At 43.0% G+C, this 22,243-nt stretch overlaps 1 protein-coding gene across 3 annotated transcripts in view; it reads left to right on the top strand.

Annotated features, from left to right (window-relative positions):
- The window catches only part of LOC139745962 (tachykinin-like peptides receptor 99D), a 212,280-nt gene extending 198,079 nt beyond the window's left edge, over positions 1-14,201 (top strand). For 2 of the 3 annotated variants that reach the window (XM_071656698.1, XM_071656697.1), the window contains one exon: positions 8,339-14,201. In XM_071656698.1, the coding sequence (XP_071512799.1) occupies positions 8,339-8,550 (212 nt within the window). In that variant the 3' untranslated portion in view covers positions 8,551-14,201. Of the gene's footprint in view, positions 1-3,208; positions 3,874-8,338 lie in introns of all 3 variants that reach the window. The other variant, XR_011712032.1, reaches the window with a different exon arrangement.
- The last annotated feature ends 8,042 nt before the right edge of the window (positions 14,202-22,243 follow it).

Here is a 22,243-nt window from a genome sequence, read left to right as displayed (position 1 = left end):
CGCGAAGATTAATTTTCGCGAGTAATGGTAGTGATTAACCGATTATAATCCACATTATCCCGCTAGCTTCCTAAATCCCTTCAGAGACTAATAGAAACATAGAATATCTCTTCTATGTCCTCCTGACTCTGTTTCCCACTATATATATATATATATATATATATATATATATATATATATATATATATATATATATATATATATATATATATATATACATATATATATATATATATATATATATATATATATATATATATATATATATATATATGGAAGGCTCAGGGTTCCACACATGGGCTTGATTGCTACCTACTTGTTGTTCTTCTTTCTATACACCGTGCGAGGGAAGGGATAGACACAGAGATGCTTCGCCCTTTTTTTCTTCTTCTTCTTCTTCTCCCAGATTTTTATTCATGTATCCGGAAATGCTCCTTGGATGTGGCCATTCGTCCGTCCGTCTGTGCCTCTGGGGTCTGTCTCTCTGGGGATTGTGTCTCTGGGGTCTGTCTGTCCGTCTCTCTCTCTCTGGAGTCTATCTCTGGGGTTTGTCTCTCTCTCTCTTCTCTCTCTCTCTCTCTCTCTCTCTCTCTCTCTCTCTCTCTCTCTCTCTCTCTCTCTCTCTCTCTCCGGCTCAGTTGTGGTCTCTTTTCTCTCGTCTCATTTCTTCAGCCGAGCCATTGCGATTATATTCTGTCTCTTCACCATCTTCTCATTACCGTGTGTCTCTTTCAGCATTCTCTGATCATCAAAGTTTTTCTTTTCCTTATTTTTCCTAACCTTTCCTTTCATTATTTATTCATCATTTTCTTCACCATCTTCTGCGTCATGCATTTTTTTTTTCCTTTTTTCAGTTCGTCCCATCGAACCATCATCCATAAGACTTACAAATAATTCAGTTATCCTGAATTGATTCATCTTATGTACATTATCTCCTCCTTTATTGGCATATTTTTTTATATTTCCCACTACCCTGGGCGAGGTCCTTGCCCCACCCTGTCTTCACCATCCCTTCATCAGACCCCATGAAACACACACAAGGGCGGCCACAGCAGCGTATCCCCCGTAATAAACCTGAGTTGCGTACCATCATTTTTAACCGTCGTCGTGTGATACGCACGCATCCAAGCCAGGTGCCCAATTTATCGACCGACTCTCTCAAGTGAGGATGAACAGCTGGGTTGATTGTGGACAGACCGCACCCCCCAAACCAGGATTCGAACCTAAGCGCTCGACGCGGAATTCATTCGATGATTTGCAAGAAGAACCAGGATATAAGGCGTGTGACATTACTGACTGTGGCGTCATTCACGAAGACGAAATGGGGAAAAATGTGTCTACGCATTCGGAAAAGTGAGTACCACCAGAAACATGTATGTGTATCTGTAGAAACGGGAAACTAGTTGAATAACACTCATTACATACATTATATATATATATATATATATATATATATATATATATATATATATATATATATATATATATACATGCTCATAGCCTCAGGAGTCCCATCTATCTTTGTGGGTCTCCTGCAGCACTTCTAAGTAATCTGCAACACTGTTCTTGATAGTGTTGGAGCAGATGTTCGGAGAAAAGAAAAGAGTATTCACTAACATTGACGTAGTGTGTATGTAGAGTGGCAGTGGGAGAAAGCAGCAAAGATATGGCAGTAGTAAGTAATACTGACACTCATGTAAACGGCAGAAGGGAAGTGCTACAAGTAGTAGTAGTAGTAGTAGTAGTAGTAGTAGTAGTAGTAGTAGTAGTGATTGTAGTGGTAGTTGTAGTAATACTAGTTAGATAAGAAGAAATGATGATAGTTATCTTCATGAAAGGGATGTGAACACTTTAAGATCCTGTGGTAAGAATTGGTTCGTTGATTCTAGCCGAAGTAGTTGTTGTAGTGATGATCAGAAAAGTAGTGGTAGTCGTAGTATGGTGGTAGCAGGGGCTCAGGCAACAGTGACAGTAGGTAGTGGTGTTGCAATACCAAGAGGTAGTGATAAAGGTAGTAATAATGGTAATGATCCTTTGTACTTATGGTCGTATGTGTTTGCTTTATTTTGTTGTTCTTGTTGTTGTGATGGAGCCTAAGAACTGACTCTCTCTCTCTCTCTCTCTCTCTCTCTCTCTCTCTCTCTCTCTCTCTCTCTCTCTCTCTCTCTCTCTCTCTCTCTCTCTCTCTCTCTCTCTCTCTCTCTCTCTCTCTCTCTCTCCCGACACCGACCTGCCTCACTGGACTGTCTTTAGCGGAACAACACAGCAGGGAAGAAGAAGAAGACCACCTCCCCTCTTCTTCGCCTCATCTCTTCCAAACCTTGATGAAATAGTTCCCCCCTCCTTTTAAATCGTCTCCCCTATTTTTCTCTCTTTTTTTTTTCTCTCTCTCTCTCTCCTTCCTTCCTTCCTCCAAGCGCTTTACTTTATCACTCCTCCTGCCAGGGGAACATGCTGTAGGGTTGAAGGAGATGAGGAAAATGATTGGTACTCCTTCTGCAGCGCCTGCAGCATGGGCCCCCCTGGAAGCCTTGGTTCCTCTCGTTTGGCAAACACACACTCATACACACACACACACACAAAAGCTCCTTCCAGCACACCACAGCAGATTATAAAAGAGAAAAGGCTTACTATGCATGACCTTTGCCCCCAGCTAAAGTCCCCAGTTCCGTGCGTCCCCTTAAACAAACCACGGCTTCTCTCGTCACCCGATTGGACGATCTCCTACAGCTGTTAGACCCACTAACAACCATTGAGTGCTGTCATGTAAATTTAAAGTTCCTGTATATTCACCGCGCTCTCTCTCTCTCTTCCTCCTTTACCCCAACACAACTACAGTCTCTTACAATACACTTCCTCCTCCTCGTACTCCTACTCCTCCTCTTCCTGTTCCTCCTCCTCCTCCTCCTCCTCCTCCTCCTCCTCCTTCTCCTTCTCCTTCTCCTCCATCAGCTATACTCCTCCTCCTCCTCTTCCTGTTCCTCCTCCTCCTCCTTCTCCTCCTTCTCCTCCTCCTCCTCCTCCTCCTTCTCCTTCTCCTCCATCAGCTATACTCCTCTTCCTCCTCCTCCTCCTCCTCCTCCTCCTCCATCAGCTATACAGCCCTCACAGCTATCGTACAATCCTCCTCCTTCAAAAAAAAAAAAAAAAAAGAAAAATGAAGAGTTTCAGTAAGTTGACTGATGAGCTTTATGTATTTTTTGTACAGGTACGAGCATCACCCGCACCTCCTCCCGCCTCCCGTGAGCCTCCTGCCCCACCACCACCACCACCGCCAACACCGCCACCACCTCCAACACCATCCTCCTCCCCGCTCATCCTGCGCTGCCCCAGCACCGCCTCCGCCTCCACCACAACCACCACCACTACCACAACCCACCTGCATGTCGTGAATTTCCTTTACCTACCACCACCACCTCCACCAGCAGTATCTCCAACACCACCACCACCACCAGCAGTATCTCCAACACCAGCCATCCCGACGTAATTTTACCATTCCCCCCCTCCCTCCTCCCACGCCCTCCGTGTACCCCACCACCACCACCACCACCACTCTCTCCAACACCCGTGTTCCCTTTTAGTTGACTGCCCTTTTATACCATCGCCAGACACCAGGATCAGCGACCACCTCATGCCCCCCACCCCCCCAATCCCTCCCCCCCATATGATTAAGTTACCACACTACCACCACCACCACCACCACCACCAGTCAATCACCACCAACCACCGCCTTCCGTGAGCTAGCAGCCCCCCAACACCATCTCCAGCACCACTACTAACATATGTCTCCCTCTAATTACCTGGCGAACACCATCTCCAACACGGCCACCATCAGTCGCCTTCCATGAGCCACCTGCCCCAACACCGCCTTCCGTGAGTTATTTACCTGAGTGTAGTCTCTCCAACATTTAGCCCACACCAGACCACCACCATCTCCAACACCAGAACACTGACTGCCACCTGTCTTCTTCAACGCCCCCTCCAACCCCACCCCCGCCCGCACCCTCCCCCCTTTTTGGATCATCTCTGTCTTAACACCGATCTCCAACACCGTTTCACCGTACTAACGTGAGAATCTCCACCACCACCACCACCACATCCCCCTCCTCCATCCCCAGCATCAAATTAATCCCCCCTCCCTCTCCCTCCCTCCCTCCTAACTAGCTAAGTGGACCTGCTTCACATCGGCAGAGAATTCCAACGCCAACACACACCCCCCCTTTTCTTCTCCTCCACCATTACCACCACCACCATCACCACCACTAACTCCAAACTTGCCTAAGTCAATGCCATCTCCAACCGTACCACCACCACCAGCACCATCTAACTTCCAAGACTAAACCCACCGTCTTAATAATCACCATCATCATCTCCAACACCCTCACCCTTGGCTGCAACCCCTTCCGCCACCATCATCTCCAACAGTAATGATGCAGCTACTCGCTGGCCGTGGCACCTGACCCATACTCCATCACTACCACCGTACTCCACCAAAAGCCAGACATCAGTACCACATCAGTACCACATCAGTGCCACATCAGTACCACATCAGTACCACATCAGTACCACATCAGTGCCACATCAGTACCACATCAGTACCACATCAGTGCCACATCAGTACCACATCAGTACCACATCAGTGCCACATCAGTACCACATCAGTGCCACATCAGTCCCACACCTCACAATTTACTCTCTCATCCAAACTCTCCCGGTTATCAATTGTTTAAAAGAAAATAAGATAGATGAAAATCATTGGTGAGTAAAGATATATATATATATATATATATATATATATATATATATATATATATATATATATATATATATATATATATATATAAGTGGGAGACCAAATTGGAGGTGGAAAGATGGCGTGAAAAAGATTTTGAGTGATCGGGGCCTGGACATGCAGGAGAGTGAAAGGCGTGCAAGGAATAGAGTGAATTGGAACGATGTTGTATACCGGGGTCGACGTGCTGTCAATTGATTGAACCAGGGCATGTGAAGCGTCTGGGGTAAACCATGGAAAGTTCTGTGGGGCCTGGTTGTGGAAAGGGAGCTGTGGTTTCGGTGCATTATTATATGACAGCTAGAGACTGAGTGTAAACGAATGTGGCCTTTGTTGTCTTTTTCTAGCGCTACCTCGCACACATGAGGAGGGAGGGGGTTGTTATTTCGTGTGTGGCGAGGTGGCGATGGGAATGAATAAAGGCAGACAGTATGAATTGTGTACATGTGTATATATGTATATATCTGTGTGTGTATATATTTGCATACGTTGAGATGTATAGGTATGTATATTTGCGTGTGTGGACGTGTATTTATATACATGTGTATATGGGTGGGTTGGGCCATTCTTTCGTCTGTTTCCTTGCGCTACCTCGCTAACGCGGGAGACAGCGACATAGCAAAATAGATAAATATAAATAAATATATATATATATATATATATATATATATATATATATATATATATATATATATATATATATATATATATATATATGTGTGTGTGTGTGTGTGTGTGTGTGTTTGTGTGTGTGTTCATGTATGTCAAAATTTTGGTTAGATAAGTCTCTTGCAATTATGATTGACTCTTCTCTGCCAGCAGTGTGGAAATCTGGCCAACAACGAAAAAAAAAAAATGTATATTCTTTAAGCTCTATTTTCTTAGAAGGTCCGACAGCATGGTACTACACTGGATTTTCGACCGTAAGGGGCATTGAACGCGTTATCTGACGGTCTTTAAATGTCGTGGGATAAATGTCCAGTCGCATCCATCTTCCATTAAGACATCGTCCAGCTTGACTGGAAAACATTGCCCCCTCGACTTACTGCGTCCTGTGGGTCATTTATCATTTATCGACTGACTGAGACACACCTGTTTGGAAGAGACGGTGATTAATCACCTACAGTGTGCAACCTGCAGGACATTGTGTAACCTGCAGGACACTGTGTAACCTGCAGGACACTGTGTAACCTGCAGGACACACTGTGTAACCTGCAGGACACACTGTGTAACCTGCAGGACACTATGTGTAACCTGCAGGACACTATGTGTAACCTACAGGACACTGTGTAACCTGCAGGACACTGTGTAACCTGCAGGACACTGTGTAACCTGCAGGACACTGTGTAACCTGCAGGACACTATGTGTGGCGCTTCTTTCGGGTGTTAAGAGACTCATAATACTTGAAATTGAAAAAAAGTGAGTGGAAGAAGGACTGACGAAAGAGAGGAGCTAATTCTACAGTTTAAGTGTGTAAGGAAAGTAGATGCCATAACGACCCATCCTCGTGTAGCTCATCTCTACGCAAAAAAACAAAGGGAAGAAGCAGCAGGCTGTCGTGTGCCGCAGGGTCTGGCTAGGTCTTGGGGAACAGGGCGTACGTAGACTGCTTGCGAATGCAGTGACCAAAAATAAGACCTAGAGGGCAGAGAAAGAGAAAACAACAACGTCACTGAGGGTGGATAGGTATTGCTGAAGAACGGTGAGAGCAGACTGAATATGGCGAAAGACTTTCGATTCCACAATGGCTAAAAAGAAGAGAAACAAAAGAGGAACCAGCCACCCTAGATATAAAGAGCAGGTACTCCACTTAGGGACGATTGAAATCCCCCTGATAGATATCGAACAGATGTTCATAAGAATAACAGTGGATATAAAGAGCAGGTACTCCACTTAGGGACGATTGAAATCCCCCTTATAGATATCGAACAGATGTTCATAAGAACAACAGTTGCCATACCCACGACACCATCCTCCTGAAGCTACTGGGGAAGCAAGTAGATGACTACGTTCTTCGTATTGGCGGGATAAGTCATCGTCCTCACGGGCCTAATGCGCACTGAAGTAGTCGGGAATATCAGTTGTCATTCTTGGAAGGAGGGTCATCATCGCAAGCACACTGGTTACCCACGAGCCTCCATGATGCAGTGACCCGTCTTGATTTTTTTCCCACGACACAAGAACTAACTCGCTCGCGCCTCGGTGGCTTACGGGACGCGTCGGGTGGGTGGGTTGGAGGATGGGAGAAGAACCAAAGACGTGGATGGTAATCGCTTCCGAAGACGCTCACGTTTCTGTAGGTCGTAATGATGTCAGTTCGGTAACAGGTCCTTCAGTACATGAGGCGACCAAAGAGGGACATATGATAAGGCCTTTCCAGTACGAATCGAAAGTCTTTCCAGTACTGTGCTCATCCGGAATACACGTATGTAAAGACGAATCTCACGAATAAGTGATTCAGGATAGACGACTTTCGCAAGAAGTGATTTACGAATCGTCAGGTCATATACTCGTTCTCACCTTGCGTATTTCTCGAGATGTGAATTGCTTGAAGTCGTTACTGGACTTGAACTGTCTCGGTGGAAAAGTAGAATCGATGACAATATCAAAGAGCTTAACGAAAATGCATTTGGTGGTCAGCCAAGTCAAAAGTTTTCTCATACAATGTGGAAGAGAACCATGGCACCACAGTGATCTTGCTTACTCGCAGTGACACTTGATCCTGTAGGGAGATCGCGCACTTTGTCCAGTAATCATAGTCTCTATTGTCTATAAGCTCCACTGAAGCGTGTTGGATACACCTACAGGGAGTGCTTAGATATGCGCGCCTTATTGACTCTCTGTCGTCTATGATCACCTCAACATTCCCTTCCAAAAAAAAAAAGGGGGTCTTGGTGTTACCCACGACCTCTTTCCAGGACCCGCCAGCGGCTTCAGGGCTGCGCTATCTCCAGTAGCAGGGTAATGGTGGACTCCTTTGAGGTGAGAAGTTATTTTCGATGAGACTGAGTAGTCCCAGTGATAATGCCTCGCTAGAGGTGACTTTCCACTCGCGGTGCGACCTCGTGCAGGCAGAGTTCGGTAACACCTGCGTTCTTCAACTTCGATATATATATATATATATATATATATATATGAATAGTTGGTAAATCTGACATTTTAAGAGTATTTCCAAACGTATATCTCCACTACAGCAACAACATATCAATACCAATACGTAATGACCTGCTCTTGCACATAGTACAGACCAGTAGAACAAGTGATTTACACACAATACAATAAGACTCTCCACACAAACACCACATCCATATTTTACGTGTTTTATAATCCCCTTTATTCCCTGCTGTGAGATGACTAAGATCTGCTTTCCAGTAGCACATATGTATGTACTTTCTAGTAGCACATATGTAGGTACTTTCCAGTAGCACACGTGTATGTACTTTCCAGTAGCACATATGTATATAAGCTTATTTTTTTTTCTTCCTCCCTATACAGATGAGCGGATCAACCCCTGATGGCCCTTGTGTCTCCTTCTCCTCCCACAGGTTCCACACACATCTCCATGAAGACATACATGTCTGACGCGGGTGGCGGCGGGGGCAGCAACGGCGGCCGGCCGCAGCCGGTGAGGCTCTGCAACGGCGCCAACCTCCGGAAAGCCACGAACGGAGCCATCACCAACGCCAGAAACTACGGGGGCACCCTCACCACTCCCAAGAGCACCAAGTTCTCCGGCGTCTCCTACCAGTACGTGTGAACCGCCGGCAGCACACACACACACACACACACCGCACCACCAACCCCCCCCGCGCGCGCTCGCTCGCTGGGGTGCTCGCTCGGCGCAGGTGCTCTCCAAAGAGAGACAGACAGACAGACAGACAGAGCACAGAGGAAAGAAGAAAAACAGTCAAATTGGTTGCCGCGCGAAACGGGTGGTGAAAGTCGAACGTGTTCAGCCAAGCTATCTGGAGGAAGAGGAGGACCACCACAGTCCCTGAGATGGTCTTATCGAAGCTGCTTAAAGGAGCGACTTAGGGGTGGTTCATATAACTCTGAGCATACAATACTGTTGGTCTGTCTCGGCTTATATATGTGTGTGTGTGTGTGAGAGAGAGTGAGTGAGTGTGTGGAGTGTACCGGAGCAGCTTGCCACCTCCGACACGAACTATGGCAATGCAAGGCATCGGAAGCAGCAACCACCGATGATGATGATAATGAATCGTCTTTTACGAAGAGGATGGTTGATGGACTGGCTCCTAAAGGGTTGTGAGACAGAAAACAGGACATGTGAGGTGGACAAACAGGTCTTCTCCTGTTGCTCCTCCTCCTCCTCCTCCTCCTCAGTAGCAGTTACAGCTTGGTGTCGTGGTGCGTGTTACCGGGTTCGGGCCGACAGTTGCCTTGCACCCGGAGTCAATCGGTCGACAACGCTAGACCATCCACGCCACAACTGTCAGCTTCTTCCCAAAGGTCTTTTTGACAATGACAAGAAGTTCCCAGACTTTTCAACACGTCTCGGGTCATCTGCAGCTGCTGCTGACTACTTCTACCAACCACCACCACAACAACAACAACAACAAAAAATAATGTAATCATATTACTTGTCGTATTGTAAATAAAAGAACCTAGGCTCAGGTTTATCCCCTTCCGAACATAGCAACTTAATTCCAACCATAAATTTGGTCACCAGAGTAGAAGTCCTTTTTTTTTTTTCATTTTTATTGAGGGGGAGAAGGACTAATTCAGGTGATAGAAATCTCTTTTTTTCTCTCTCTCTCTTTCTCTCTTTGTTTTTAACCCCTTGTCAACCGCTACGTTGGGAAAGGCGTTCCCTGAGGTACCACACCCTATCATGTCCACTTCAGAACAGCGAGCCGTGCCAGAGGACGGTGTGCGACCATGGCCTGAGGTTCGGGGGAGAGGAGGGCTAGTGCTCAGCGTCGTCATAACGAGAGGAGTTCGGCAGGTCATGATGGGAGGGGGTGTACCTAACCACCCGACCCTCACCCACCCACTCCTGAGTGGACATGGGGTGGCGAGGCGCGGGGTCATAGGGAAGTTAAGGGGACGTTTGGTGATAATGCTAATGTTATCTTCCGCCCGTCTGTCTCCTCTTCTTTGTTTTCCTCTTTTTTTTTGTGTGTGTGTGTGTGTAATCGTGAGAGGCTCTCCCATCTGCAGAGCTTCGTGATCGCGGTGTCGGGGGTGTCGTCTAAGCATACGAAACTTGGGGATACGTTATCTAGATCATCCATATCTTAGGCTGTAACGATGTATGTGTGTCATGTACATTTCTCGTACAACAGTGCCGAAATCCATAGTTGTGACGTGGTGCCAATTAGAATTATATATATATATATATATATATATATATATATATATATATATATATATATATATATATATATATATATATATATATATACACACGAGAGGACCCAATAGGTCTCGAGATAAAGGCTGAAACAGCGTTGATTATAATTATCATTATTATACGCTTTTTAGGGGAGTGGGTCGATTCTTGCCACTCATGTTTAAAGAATGGGGGAGAAGGAGGGGAGGGTATGAATTTCGACCCATCCATTGGGGAGGAATACCACTATAAGTATTTTTCTAGACTCAGTCGCAGTTGAACACGGTGCTGAATACGGTGGTACAATGGGGAGGGGAAGGAGGGAGCAGTATTGTCGTAAGTGTTGAGGGAGGGAGGGAATGGAGGGAGAGGTCGTCATCATTATCCCATTTCTCATCATCTGTCGGTAGTACTTGACGTTGTGGGCGCTACCGTGAAGGGTAATTGTGATGAGGAAAGATGAGAGATGTAGGTAATTAAGATCTGTGTGTGTCTGTGTGTGTGTGTGTGTGTGTGTGTGTGTGTGTGTGTGTAAATATATATATTTTTCATCAACGGATTGAGTGTGTTCATATTCTCTCTCTCTCTCTCTCTCTCTCTCTCTCTCTCTCTCTCTCTCTCTCTCTCTCTCTCTCTCTCTCTCTCTCTCTCTCTCTCTCTCTCACTTTGCGTCATCTCCGACGTAAGTGCGAGTTCATCTCGACGACACACGCCCTCCACCACCACCACCGCCACCGCAGACGTAAGCGCTGACGTAACTTCGAGAATCTTGAAGGCAAGTCGCTGTCCTCGTGCCACGGAGTCCTCTCCTCGGCCGTGTCTCGTGCGTTCCACGAGATACGAGAGCCTTTGTGGTGTTGCAGCACGAGGCGTTCCACGAGGCGAGAGCGCTCCGCGGCGTTCCAGCACTGTGTGTGTGTGGGAGGCAAAGGAGAAGATGACTGGAACGTCCTGCATCAGCAGACGAGTAATGATGCATCGCTTTGGCCTGCGTTTCTAGCGGTGTACAGTCCACAGGCGGAGGTCCCAGTTTCTTGAAATCTCGAGGTGTAAGATGGAACCTAGTGAGAGAGAGAGAGAGAGAGAGAGAGAGAGAGAGAGAGAGAGAGAGAGAGAGAGAGAGAGAGAGAGAGTGTGTGTGTGTGTGTGAGAGAGAGAGGGAGAGAGGTAGATACCTTCAGCCAGGTATGCGTGATTGCCGATAACCTCTTCTTCCCCCTCCTCCTCCTCTTCTTCCTCCTCCTCCTCCTCCTCCTCCTCTTCTTCCTCGTCCTCCTCCTTCTGTGGAAGTTTCAGTCATAACGGGGGAAGAAAAAAGAATAGGAAGCCATTTCCGTAGCCATAGGGGGAGGGGAAAAAAGAAATAAAAAAAGAACTATGGAAAATACATCTTTTTTATTGATATTTTTCTATTTATTCGTTTATTCATTTATTCATTTGTACTTGCATCTATGTACTGCCTCGTGATGTTCCGGAAACCACTCGGTGTTTTATAGACGTCGCTTAGTGTAAGACGCTGTAATCTTCCTCCGTGGTATCACTACATCAGCAAGTGTGGTGTGGAACCCACCAGTCATTTGCGACTAACCCTCGTCTGGGGCGACAGGACTTTCATATTTTCCCAGTGTGTGTGTGTGTGTGTATGTAGACAATAACAGAAAACAGGCCCAAAAGACAATCCAGTAGTGTGAACTTGTCAGACGATAACTTATTTATATTTCCAAGAAAGCAAATTGGTGGGTCTTCGGGGGTTTTTTGTTTGTTTTTTTTCTATTTTGGCCCCCTGTTGAGAACAGTTAGTTACGTCTATAACATTTCCAAGTTCCATGGCTCCCAGAGGGTTAGCAGAGCGTTCTATTTTTCTATCTCGCGCGTTCATAGAGTTATCCAGTAACGTCTAAGTCTTAAGAGTTCATATCCTCATACATTAAGAAATAAATGGAAGCTACAGTTATGTGTGCGTATGTGTGTGTGTGTGTGTGTGTGTGTGTGTGTGTGTGTGTGTGTGTGTGTGTCTGTGGGTGTGTGTCTGTGTATAAATTTGTATAAACCATATAGAATTTATTCACGAACCGCATTATATACTATGGCAATTGAAATTTTCTCTTTTTTTCTTTTCTTTTTTTTATCTTTTTGTGGTTGATGGGTCGCTTTTGGCAGGTTGGTGGAGAAGGGGAGAGGAAGAGCGAAGACGGTCTCCATCATATATATATATATATATATATATATATATATATATATATATATATATATATATATATATATATATATCCTGGAGCTGCACACTATCTCCTGCCGGAGGGGTAGTCGAAGTGAGGAGACCTGGCCTCGCGTTAACGTGGCATCTTCTCGCGAGGCTCTTGCCTACGTCGACAACCACAGGGCGATGGTGGCTCGAAGACCCCATCTAATTTTCTTTTTTTTCCTCTGAATATAGGAACCATCGTCGCTTTTGCTCACTATCAAGTTTTATTACTTTTTTTTATATATGTATGGTTTCCTCCATTCTCAGCCTTCGCTTCCAATCACCAGTGGGGTAGTTTTTTATTTCGATCTATCGAGGCATCTATCACTTAAACTTGGGTGTCGTTGTGTTGTCTGTCGTGAATGAACAATATGGGTCATCTTCCTTCTTCGTATCACTCTAGCCAAATTTCACTTCATATCGTTCGTCCTGCCTTGAATTCTGTATCTATATCTATAGATCATGGGTAGTTATTTTCGTCTTATAATTTATTCTTTATAGCACCATTATTTATTTTCTCTTTATTATCATTTCTGCGCTGAAGATCAGCTAATATTTCATCATTCCTTTGGAAGATGTTCTATGTGTGAGTCATGGCTTGTAGTGTCATCAGTGTGCCACAGGGGGATCACCGTGGCTATCACCAGTGTCCACTGGGACACATCCATCACCACCACCATCACCACCATCACCACCATCCACCATCACCAGCCATCACCACCAGCCATCACCATCACCACCACCAGCCATAGTCCTACATGTTTTCTCCTGATCATACTCACACTCGGTGTCCATTGTGGTGAGGAAGGAGGGAGGGAGCTTAGCTGGCTGCCTTCCTCACACTCTCATTTATTCCTCATGCCACCACATCCTCACTCCTCTATGATCATATCTCTACGAACGTCGCTCTTGATTATATACATAATGTAATTCTGTACATATATATATATACATATATATATACATATATATATATACATATAATACCAAGTATACAGTGGTATGTGTACTCGTAAAAGTTTACCATAAAAATGTGATATCTGTCATACATAACCATCCTAGGTATATATATATACATGAATACTATGTACATATATAAACACAATTTTACACACACACACACACACACACACACACACACACACACACACACACACACACACTAGATTCATTCATTGACTCCTACTTCCTTCACTAGTCATAAGTCAATGCATCAGTGTTTTAATGGTGTGCATATCGTAAAATACATATATATATATAGGCTACTGTGTGCTCAGATATAAACCCTCGTTTTTCCCGACCATCCCGTCGCCCCCTTCGCTAAGGCTCGTCCTGCCGTGATTCGCTCCCAGGGTGAGGAGGGGGGAAAAAAGAAAGAAAATAGGAGCCTTAAAGAAACGGGCAACGGCGCCTCGTTTTCGAGGTCGACCTTTTCCTCGAAATGTCTTAGGTTCCATGTCGCAACCTGCGGACCCATATGGGGGATATTGGGGTCCCGTTGTCATCCATTTCTCCATTGATTTTCCCGAATATGAAGAGAAAGAAGAAGAAGAAGAAGAAAATGAATGATAACGATGATGATGATGATGACTGATGATGTTGCTTGTAGAGTAGGATAGGATGAAGATGATGTCTCCTCCTCCTCCTCCTCCTCCTCGTAGTCTCCATTACATAGCCAAGACAACCAGTAGATGGTGTAGCCGAGTCTGTCTGAATTTTTATATAGGGACAGTCGACTTCAAGACACACACACAGACACACACACACACACACACACACACACACACACACACACACACACACACACACAACTCCCACTCATGAGTTCATGAATCAATATGTTACTTTTTTCCTTTTTCATGCCACACATATTTTTTTTTTTTTTAGATATTATTGGCAGCACGTTTTTTTCATTATTGGCACCTTGGTATATATATATATATATATATATATATATATATATATATATATATATATATATATATATATATATATATATAGGGAAAGCTCCATAATGAGAGAAACGTTTCTCTTTTGTTGAATCTACCCAAATTAGATTTCTGTGTACAGGAACACACACACACACACACTCGCCCTCCCTCCCTTCCCTTCTCACTATGGTAGGAGGGAGGTTCCTATGAGGCATGGGTAGGGGGAGCATGCTTGCCTGGGGACTTCCCTCTACCACGTCGTCCTGAACTGAATTTTTGTGTAGATAAGATAAAACATTATCTCGGTGGTAGATATGTCGTGTACGCACGTGCGTGTGTGTGTTGTTGTGTGTGTGTGTGTGTGTGTGTGTGTGTGTGTGTATATACATATACGTGCATGTGTGTGAAGTCCATACCTGGATAGCATTGCTAACACTAGTCAGGTGTGCGTAGGATATATTTTTGTAAATGCACATATGAGATATATATATATATATATATATATATATATATATATATATATATATATATATATATATATATATTATACAAACAGCTCGGGGGCTCATCTAATTATTCTCTATATTCATCATTATTTCATTTTGGTTGATGAATAATGAAGTAAATGGGTTATTTATTAACACCGAGATAATTATTCTCAGTGTTTTCACATCACTGACAAGACGACTAATTTCCATACCGTAGGCAGTGTGGGAGGAGCTTTCAGAGTTCAGTTCTCAATCTTAAGTTGATATGTTCAACATATGGTTTATTACATCCGCGTGCGTCCCTCATAGCCACAACGCAACTGTGTCAGTACAGTAGCTCGTCATCCCACACATTGGTCCATATGTAGATATGTTTTGAGTGCATGTATGTGGTGTGCTCGCGTCATTCGTTCTCACACAGGCATCCTCGTGCATTTGGTGTTGGTCGTATGACTTCATTTATTCATGTCGATATATATATATATATATATATATATATATATATATATATATATATATATATATATATATATATATATATATGTTTATATTTATATATGTATATATATATATATATATATATATATATATATATATATATATATATATATATATATATATATATATATATATATATATATATGTATATATATATATATATATATATATATATATATATATATATATATATATATATATATATATATATATATATATATATATATAATGTTCTCCAAGAAAGTAAATATACCCCAGAGCCTTCGCAGTCACGACCCTGAAAAGATGAACATCATCAACCCATCTTCTTTACCTAAAGCCTCACGTCTTCTTGCTTTCTTCCCCATCATGCATCTCTGGTACTTGCTTAACTCTGACATCATGATAGAGAAGTGGTTGTGTCTCACAGACTATTCATCTTAAGGGGACCTTTATGGTGGAGTCAGATTGCTTAATTGTCTTGCGATAGATTGATTGGCTGAGCATAAATCTATTTGAAAGAGCCAGAGCCTTATATATATATATATATATATATATATATATATATATATATATATATATATATATATATATATATATATATATATATATATATATATATATATATACATATATATATATATATATATATATATATATATATATATATATATATATATATATATATATATATATATATATATATATATTCCTATGAGTCCACGGGGAAAATGAAACACGATAAGTTCCCAAGTGCACTTTCGTGTTATAATCACATCATCAGGGGAGACATACATGTACATATATATATATATATATATATATATATATATATATATATATATATATATATATATATATATATATATATATATATATATATATATATATGATATATATAAACACATCACACTCGTTTTGTCTAATGACCGAATCACCCATTACCAGTAGCCTACCACGTAACAGAGCGGTGGGAAGATAGGCACTGAGGTTGTCGTTACGGATGATAGCTTGGTGGACTGTAACGTAACGTAACGTGAGTAACAGTTTCGTAGACACGAAAAGAAATGGCTCACTTACGTCACACCTCAATAATGTCACTTGTCAATATTTCATTTTTTTCCATTGCCATTTTTTTTTCATCATATTCACTCGTCTATATTTTTTTTAATGGATGGATATTCATTAATCCATAGGGTCCCCTTCAAGATTTTTTTTTCTTTTTTTTTTGGTTGTTTTTATTCAGTTTTAAGATATGTCTGTGTAAAATAAAGATGTGCGTTTTGAAATGCATATCGAGATTGAAAAAAAAAATGATTTTTCGTGTATTGATTAATGTCGTATGATCTAATGTGGTTTTACGGATACTAACCATCTTTATCGATGATTCTCTCTCTCTCTCTCTCTCTCTCTCTCTCTCTCTCTCTCTCTCTCTCTCTCTCTCTCTCTCTCTCTCTCTCTCTCTCTCTCTCTCCAGTTCTCGCACACCTTCGTCAGGAACGCTCATCTCTCGCTCTTCTCGACTTTCATCTGCAACCCTCTCACCACCCACCACCCACCCACCCACTCACCACCCCACCCACCCACCCACTCACCACCCCACCCACCCACCCACCCACCCCTTATCAAAGAATACCATGCATATACATACCCACTGACAGTGAAATGTATCCTTCCTTGCTCCACGTACCATATGCTTGTCCTCACAAAATTCGTCCGTAAGCAGCTGGACCGGGGTCTACACATTCAATTGATCGATCGGTTAATCATCCGGCGTTGATCCATTTACCGGGGGGGGGGGGTCTTCTTCTTCTTCTTCTTCTTCTTCTTCTTCTTCTTCTTCTTCTTCTTCTTCTTCTTCTTCTTCTTTTTTTTTTTTTGGTTGTTGTTTTGGTGATGATGATGATGATGATGATGATCGGTCGTCAGACACGAGAGTGCGCGCCCCGTGTCTCCTCAAATTAATCATCTGCATTGTTTCTTGTAGGTCGATCAATCGCGTTATCTGCCGTCGATCAGTGGCGCTATCTGCCGTCGATCAGTGGCGCTATCTGCCGTCGATCCACCGCGTTATCTGCCGTCGATCAGTGGCGTTATCTGCCGTTGATCAGTGGCGTTATCTGCCGTTGATCAATCGCGTTATCTGTCGTCGATCAATGGCGTTATCTGCCGTCGATCAGTGGCGTTATCTGCCGTCGATCAATCGCGTTATCTGCCTTCGTCAGCAGAGTCGTCTCTGATGGATCAATTTATATCGGGTTATCATCGATCAATCACATCGCATCGTCTCCGATCAACGGATCAACTGAGATACCCACCCCCTGGTTCATCGATTAATTGGATCGCGTCTGATCGATCACTCGGGCGAATCATCGATCAATATCGATCAATTGGGGGTGTCTTGTAACCAAAGTGAGATGTGATTAATCTCCGATCGGTTGAGCGGTGTTTGTTTCGCTCAAGCTGTCAGACTTTTGGGGTGAAAGCTGAAGTTTATCACTTGGCAGGTGTGGACACGTTCGTCAGTGGTCAGGTGTGTGCATACCTTGGGGTAGACGGATGTACACCTGCCTTTGACCAGTGGTGGACAGCGTCTGTAGCATGTTCAGGTATAGACGTACGTGTATAGCTCCAGGTGTGGACGGATGTACCAGGTGTGGTCTTACCGAACCACTCTGCAAACCTGCAAGTTGTCAGGTGTGTGCATTATTCTCACAATACAAATGTATACATACTTGTCAGAGGGCAGGTGTGGGCTCACTGGCCCCCTAGACAGGTGTGGACATATTTGTCACGTGCCATGTGTGGATTTACATCCTAAAAAAAAAAGAAGTGAGTATATTCCTGTCGCTAGCCAGGTGTGAACATACCTGTCATTAGGCAGGATTGATGCTTTATGATGCTGAACAGATGTAGATACAACTGTCACCGGTCAGGTGTGGGTATATACCAAGCCAGATGTAAACTAACTTGTCGCTGACCAGGTGTTGAATATACCTGTTAGTGGCCAGCTATGGACATATTCTTCTCTATTCAAGTGTGGGTATGACTACGAGTGACAAGGTGTTAGCAGATGTGAACACAACTTTGATGAGTCAGGTGTGGATGTATCAATATATCTTTACAGTCGTGGACATCAATGCCAGTTGCTTGTCATGAGTCACATGTTAGTACATCTTACGACCTACATGTTACTCATCAGATGTCTACATATCTGTCTCTCAGGCCCATATATATGTACATACCTGTCTCTTGTTAGGACATATGAAACCAATGAGTAGGACTGCTTGTCCCAAACCTGATGTGAACAAACCTGTATATTGACCTTGATGTGGGCAACTCTGCCAAGAACTGGGTGCAGATTATATGTAATCTATCTTGACATGTCTGCAGTCCAATCCTTCAGCAGGTGTGAATATATATATACATATATATATATTTTTTTCCTTTATCATGTAAAACAGTAAGAATGTCTGGATGTGTGTGCAAAAAAAAAAAGAAATGGCCCACAACCAACCCCGACTTCTGCTGTTGGTGTTTTTTCTTTTTTTTTCCAATTCCAACCAGTTCCTGCCACACACGACACCTAATATTATTAATCAGCTAACGCAGGACTTGGGGGTTTGTGGTGTGGCCGATGTTAGCTTTCTATCCTCGTATGGCTATGATGTTAACATGTAATAAAATGACTTGGGAAGAAGAAAAAAAGACTTGTTTTAATTCCTCTCAAAAAAATATTCTATTATTTTTATTTTCTCTTTTTTTTTCAGAAGTCGATTGATTGATTACCTTTTTCTTTCCTCCCACCATTGCTGCTGACTGAGTGTGCAGGAGGCTTTAAGAAGGTAAGGGAGTCAGAAGTGGTTTACAACACACACAGACACACACACACTCTCTCTCTCTCTCTCTCTCTCTCTCTCTCTCTCTCTCTCTCTCTCTCTCTCTCTCTCTCTCTCTCTCTCTCTCTCTCTCTCTCTCTCTCTCTCTCTCTCTCTCTCTCTCTCTCTCTCTCTCAAGTGAAACACATTTCTGTGCCACGTACAATATCACTTACGTACTGTGGCAAAGAATGGTGAAGGTCCCGAGGCACCACAAGCCTCTCTCTCTCTCTCTCTCTCTCTCTCTCTCTCTCTCTCTCTCTCTCTCTCTCTCTCTCTCTCTCTCTCTCTCTCTCTCTCTTGCCCACAACCTCACATCTATGTGAGTGGACTTTAAAAGTCCCCGAGGGTAATCCGGAGAATTGTAGGGCAGTTGGCCCCCTAAAGGCAAGACATAAAGTAGGCCTAAATTATGGGGGCAGAACTCGGGAAATACTTCAGCATGAGCTGTGTGTGTGTGTGTGTGTGTGTGTGTGTGTGTGTGTGAGAGCGCGCGCGCGTCTGTTTGATCACAATTTGTGTGTTACGGGAAGAGGGTTTCACACTAGTGTTCTCCTGTTTCTTAAATATATATATATATATATATATATATATATATATATATATATATATATATATATATATATATATATATAACACACACACCAGTTTGAGCCAGGTATCCATTTATCGATCATCTCTGAGGGGAGGATGAACACCTGGGTTGGTTGAAGGCCGACTTCAACGCTCAGGATTCGAACCCTTACAAGTATGACCCCGGGCTACCCTGTGCCAGCTTATGGTCAGTAACGCTAATGACTACACCACAGTGTGTGTGTGTGTGTGTGTGTGTGTGTGTGATTATTACTGGTGTTATTGTAATTACTTCCAAAAATGATTATTTTTGAATAATTTTGTATTAATTTGATTTTCTTCTAAGCAAATAGCATTATTGCGAAAAAAAAAAAAAAAAAGATATTACCAACGTGTCTTATGAAACCGTAGTGGCCCGGAATTATGATACCCGTGATAACTTCCATTACGTTACGAATTACGTCACCTTTTTGATGTCTGAATTGATCAGGAGCTGTAGTCATTCATGATTAATTTCAGCCTCCATTTGTGGTCGTGGGAGGTTTGAAATGGATTAATCCCAGTCCATTACGGGAAGAGGTCGCCTATATTTTGACTCTCACTTGAGCATAACTCGATGTTCCAGTCTGTTTTTCGTATGTTGGATTAATGTATATTAATCGATATTTGAGATTATGTCAAAGGATCTGCTGCTTTTGAGATGAGAGAGAGAGAGAGAGAGAGAGAGAGAGAGAGAGAGAGAGAGAGAGAGAGAGAGAGAGAGAGAGAGAGAGAGAGGATGAATAGACACCCCATAGCATTTGAATTGAATAGAAGGCCATATAGATCTATATAGAGCTGAATAGATCGTGGTCAAAAAAAAAGGCTCGTTATTCATGTACCGTTAGGTATCCCGATGAATGGGTAGTTAACGTCGAATGCTGCTATTTATCCATTAATGGAGCACACACACACACACACACACACACACACACACACACACGGAAGTTTAAGAAGGAGTTGGATCCCCACAAGTGTTGAACACCCTCTCCGTGTCGTATATATACATACACACATACACATCTTGTCGTATATATACATACACACATACACATCTTGTCGTATATATACATACACACATACACATCTTGTCGTATATATACATACACACATACACATACACATACACATCTTGTCGCATATATACATACACACATACACATACACATCTTGTCGTATATATACATACACACCTACACATACACATCTTGTCGTATATATACATACACACATACACATACACATCTTGTCTATATGAATGTGAAGTCTTGAGTTAGAAAGCTGAGTTAGAAAGCTGAGTTAGAAAGCTGAGTTAGAAAGCTGAGAGATCTTTTTTCTAATTCTGTGCAATGAAGGAAGGTGTAGCGTTGAAATTCAAAACCTTAGCTTAGGTCCTACGACATCATTCCTAATCTTACTTGGTCATGTTGTCCCCAAGCTTTTAAGTCCTGTGATATAATTCTTAAGCTTTAAGTCCTCTGACTTAATTTCATCGTACTCAAGGAACGTACACCATCATACTTAAGGAACGTACACCATCGTACTCAAGGAACGTACACTATCATACTCAAGGAACGTACACAATCATACTCAAGGAACGTACACCATTGTACTGAAGGAGCATACACCATAGTGCTCAAGGAACGTACACAATCATACTCAAGGAACGTACACCATTGTACTGAAGGAACACACACCATAGTGCTCAAGGAACGTATACCATCGTGCTCAAGGAACGTATACCATCATATTCAAGGAACGTACACCATCGTGCTCAAGGAACGTACACCATCGTACTCAGGGAACTTACACCATCATACTCAAGGAACGTACACCATCGTACTCAAGGAACGTACACCATCATACTTAAGGAACGTACACCGTCGTACTCAAGGAACGTACACCATCGTACTCAAGGAACGTACATAATCATACTCAAGGAACGTACACCATTGTACTGAAGGAACATACACCATAGTGCTCAAGGAACGTATACCATCGTCCTCAAGGAACGTATACCATCATATTCAAGGAACGTATACCATCGTGCTCAAGGAACGTACACCATCGTGCTCAAGGAACGTGCACCATCGTGCTCAAGGAACGTACACCATCATACTCAAGGAACGTACAACATCGTGCTCAAGGAACGTACGCCATCATACTCAAGGAACGTACAACATCGTGCTCAAGGAACGTACGCCATCATACTCAAGGAACGTACACCATTGTACTGAAGGAGCATACACCATAGTGCTCAAGGAACGTACACAATCATACTCAAGGAACGTACACCATTGTACTGAAGGAACACACACCATAGTGCTCAAGGAACGTATACCATCGTGCTCAAGGAACGTATACCATCATATTCAAGGAACGTACACCATCGTGCTCAAGGAACGTACACCATCGTACTCAGGGAACTTACACCATCATACTCAAGGAACGTACACCATCGTACTC

This window comes from Panulirus ornatus, chromosome 63 (assembly GCF_036320965.1).
Source record: "Panulirus ornatus isolate Po-2019 chromosome 63, ASM3632096v1, whole genome shotgun sequence".
Taxonomy (NCBI): Eukaryota; Metazoa; Arthropoda; class Malacostraca; order Decapoda; family Palinuridae; genus Panulirus; species Panulirus ornatus.
This window is presented reverse-complemented; position numbering and strand designations above follow the sequence as displayed.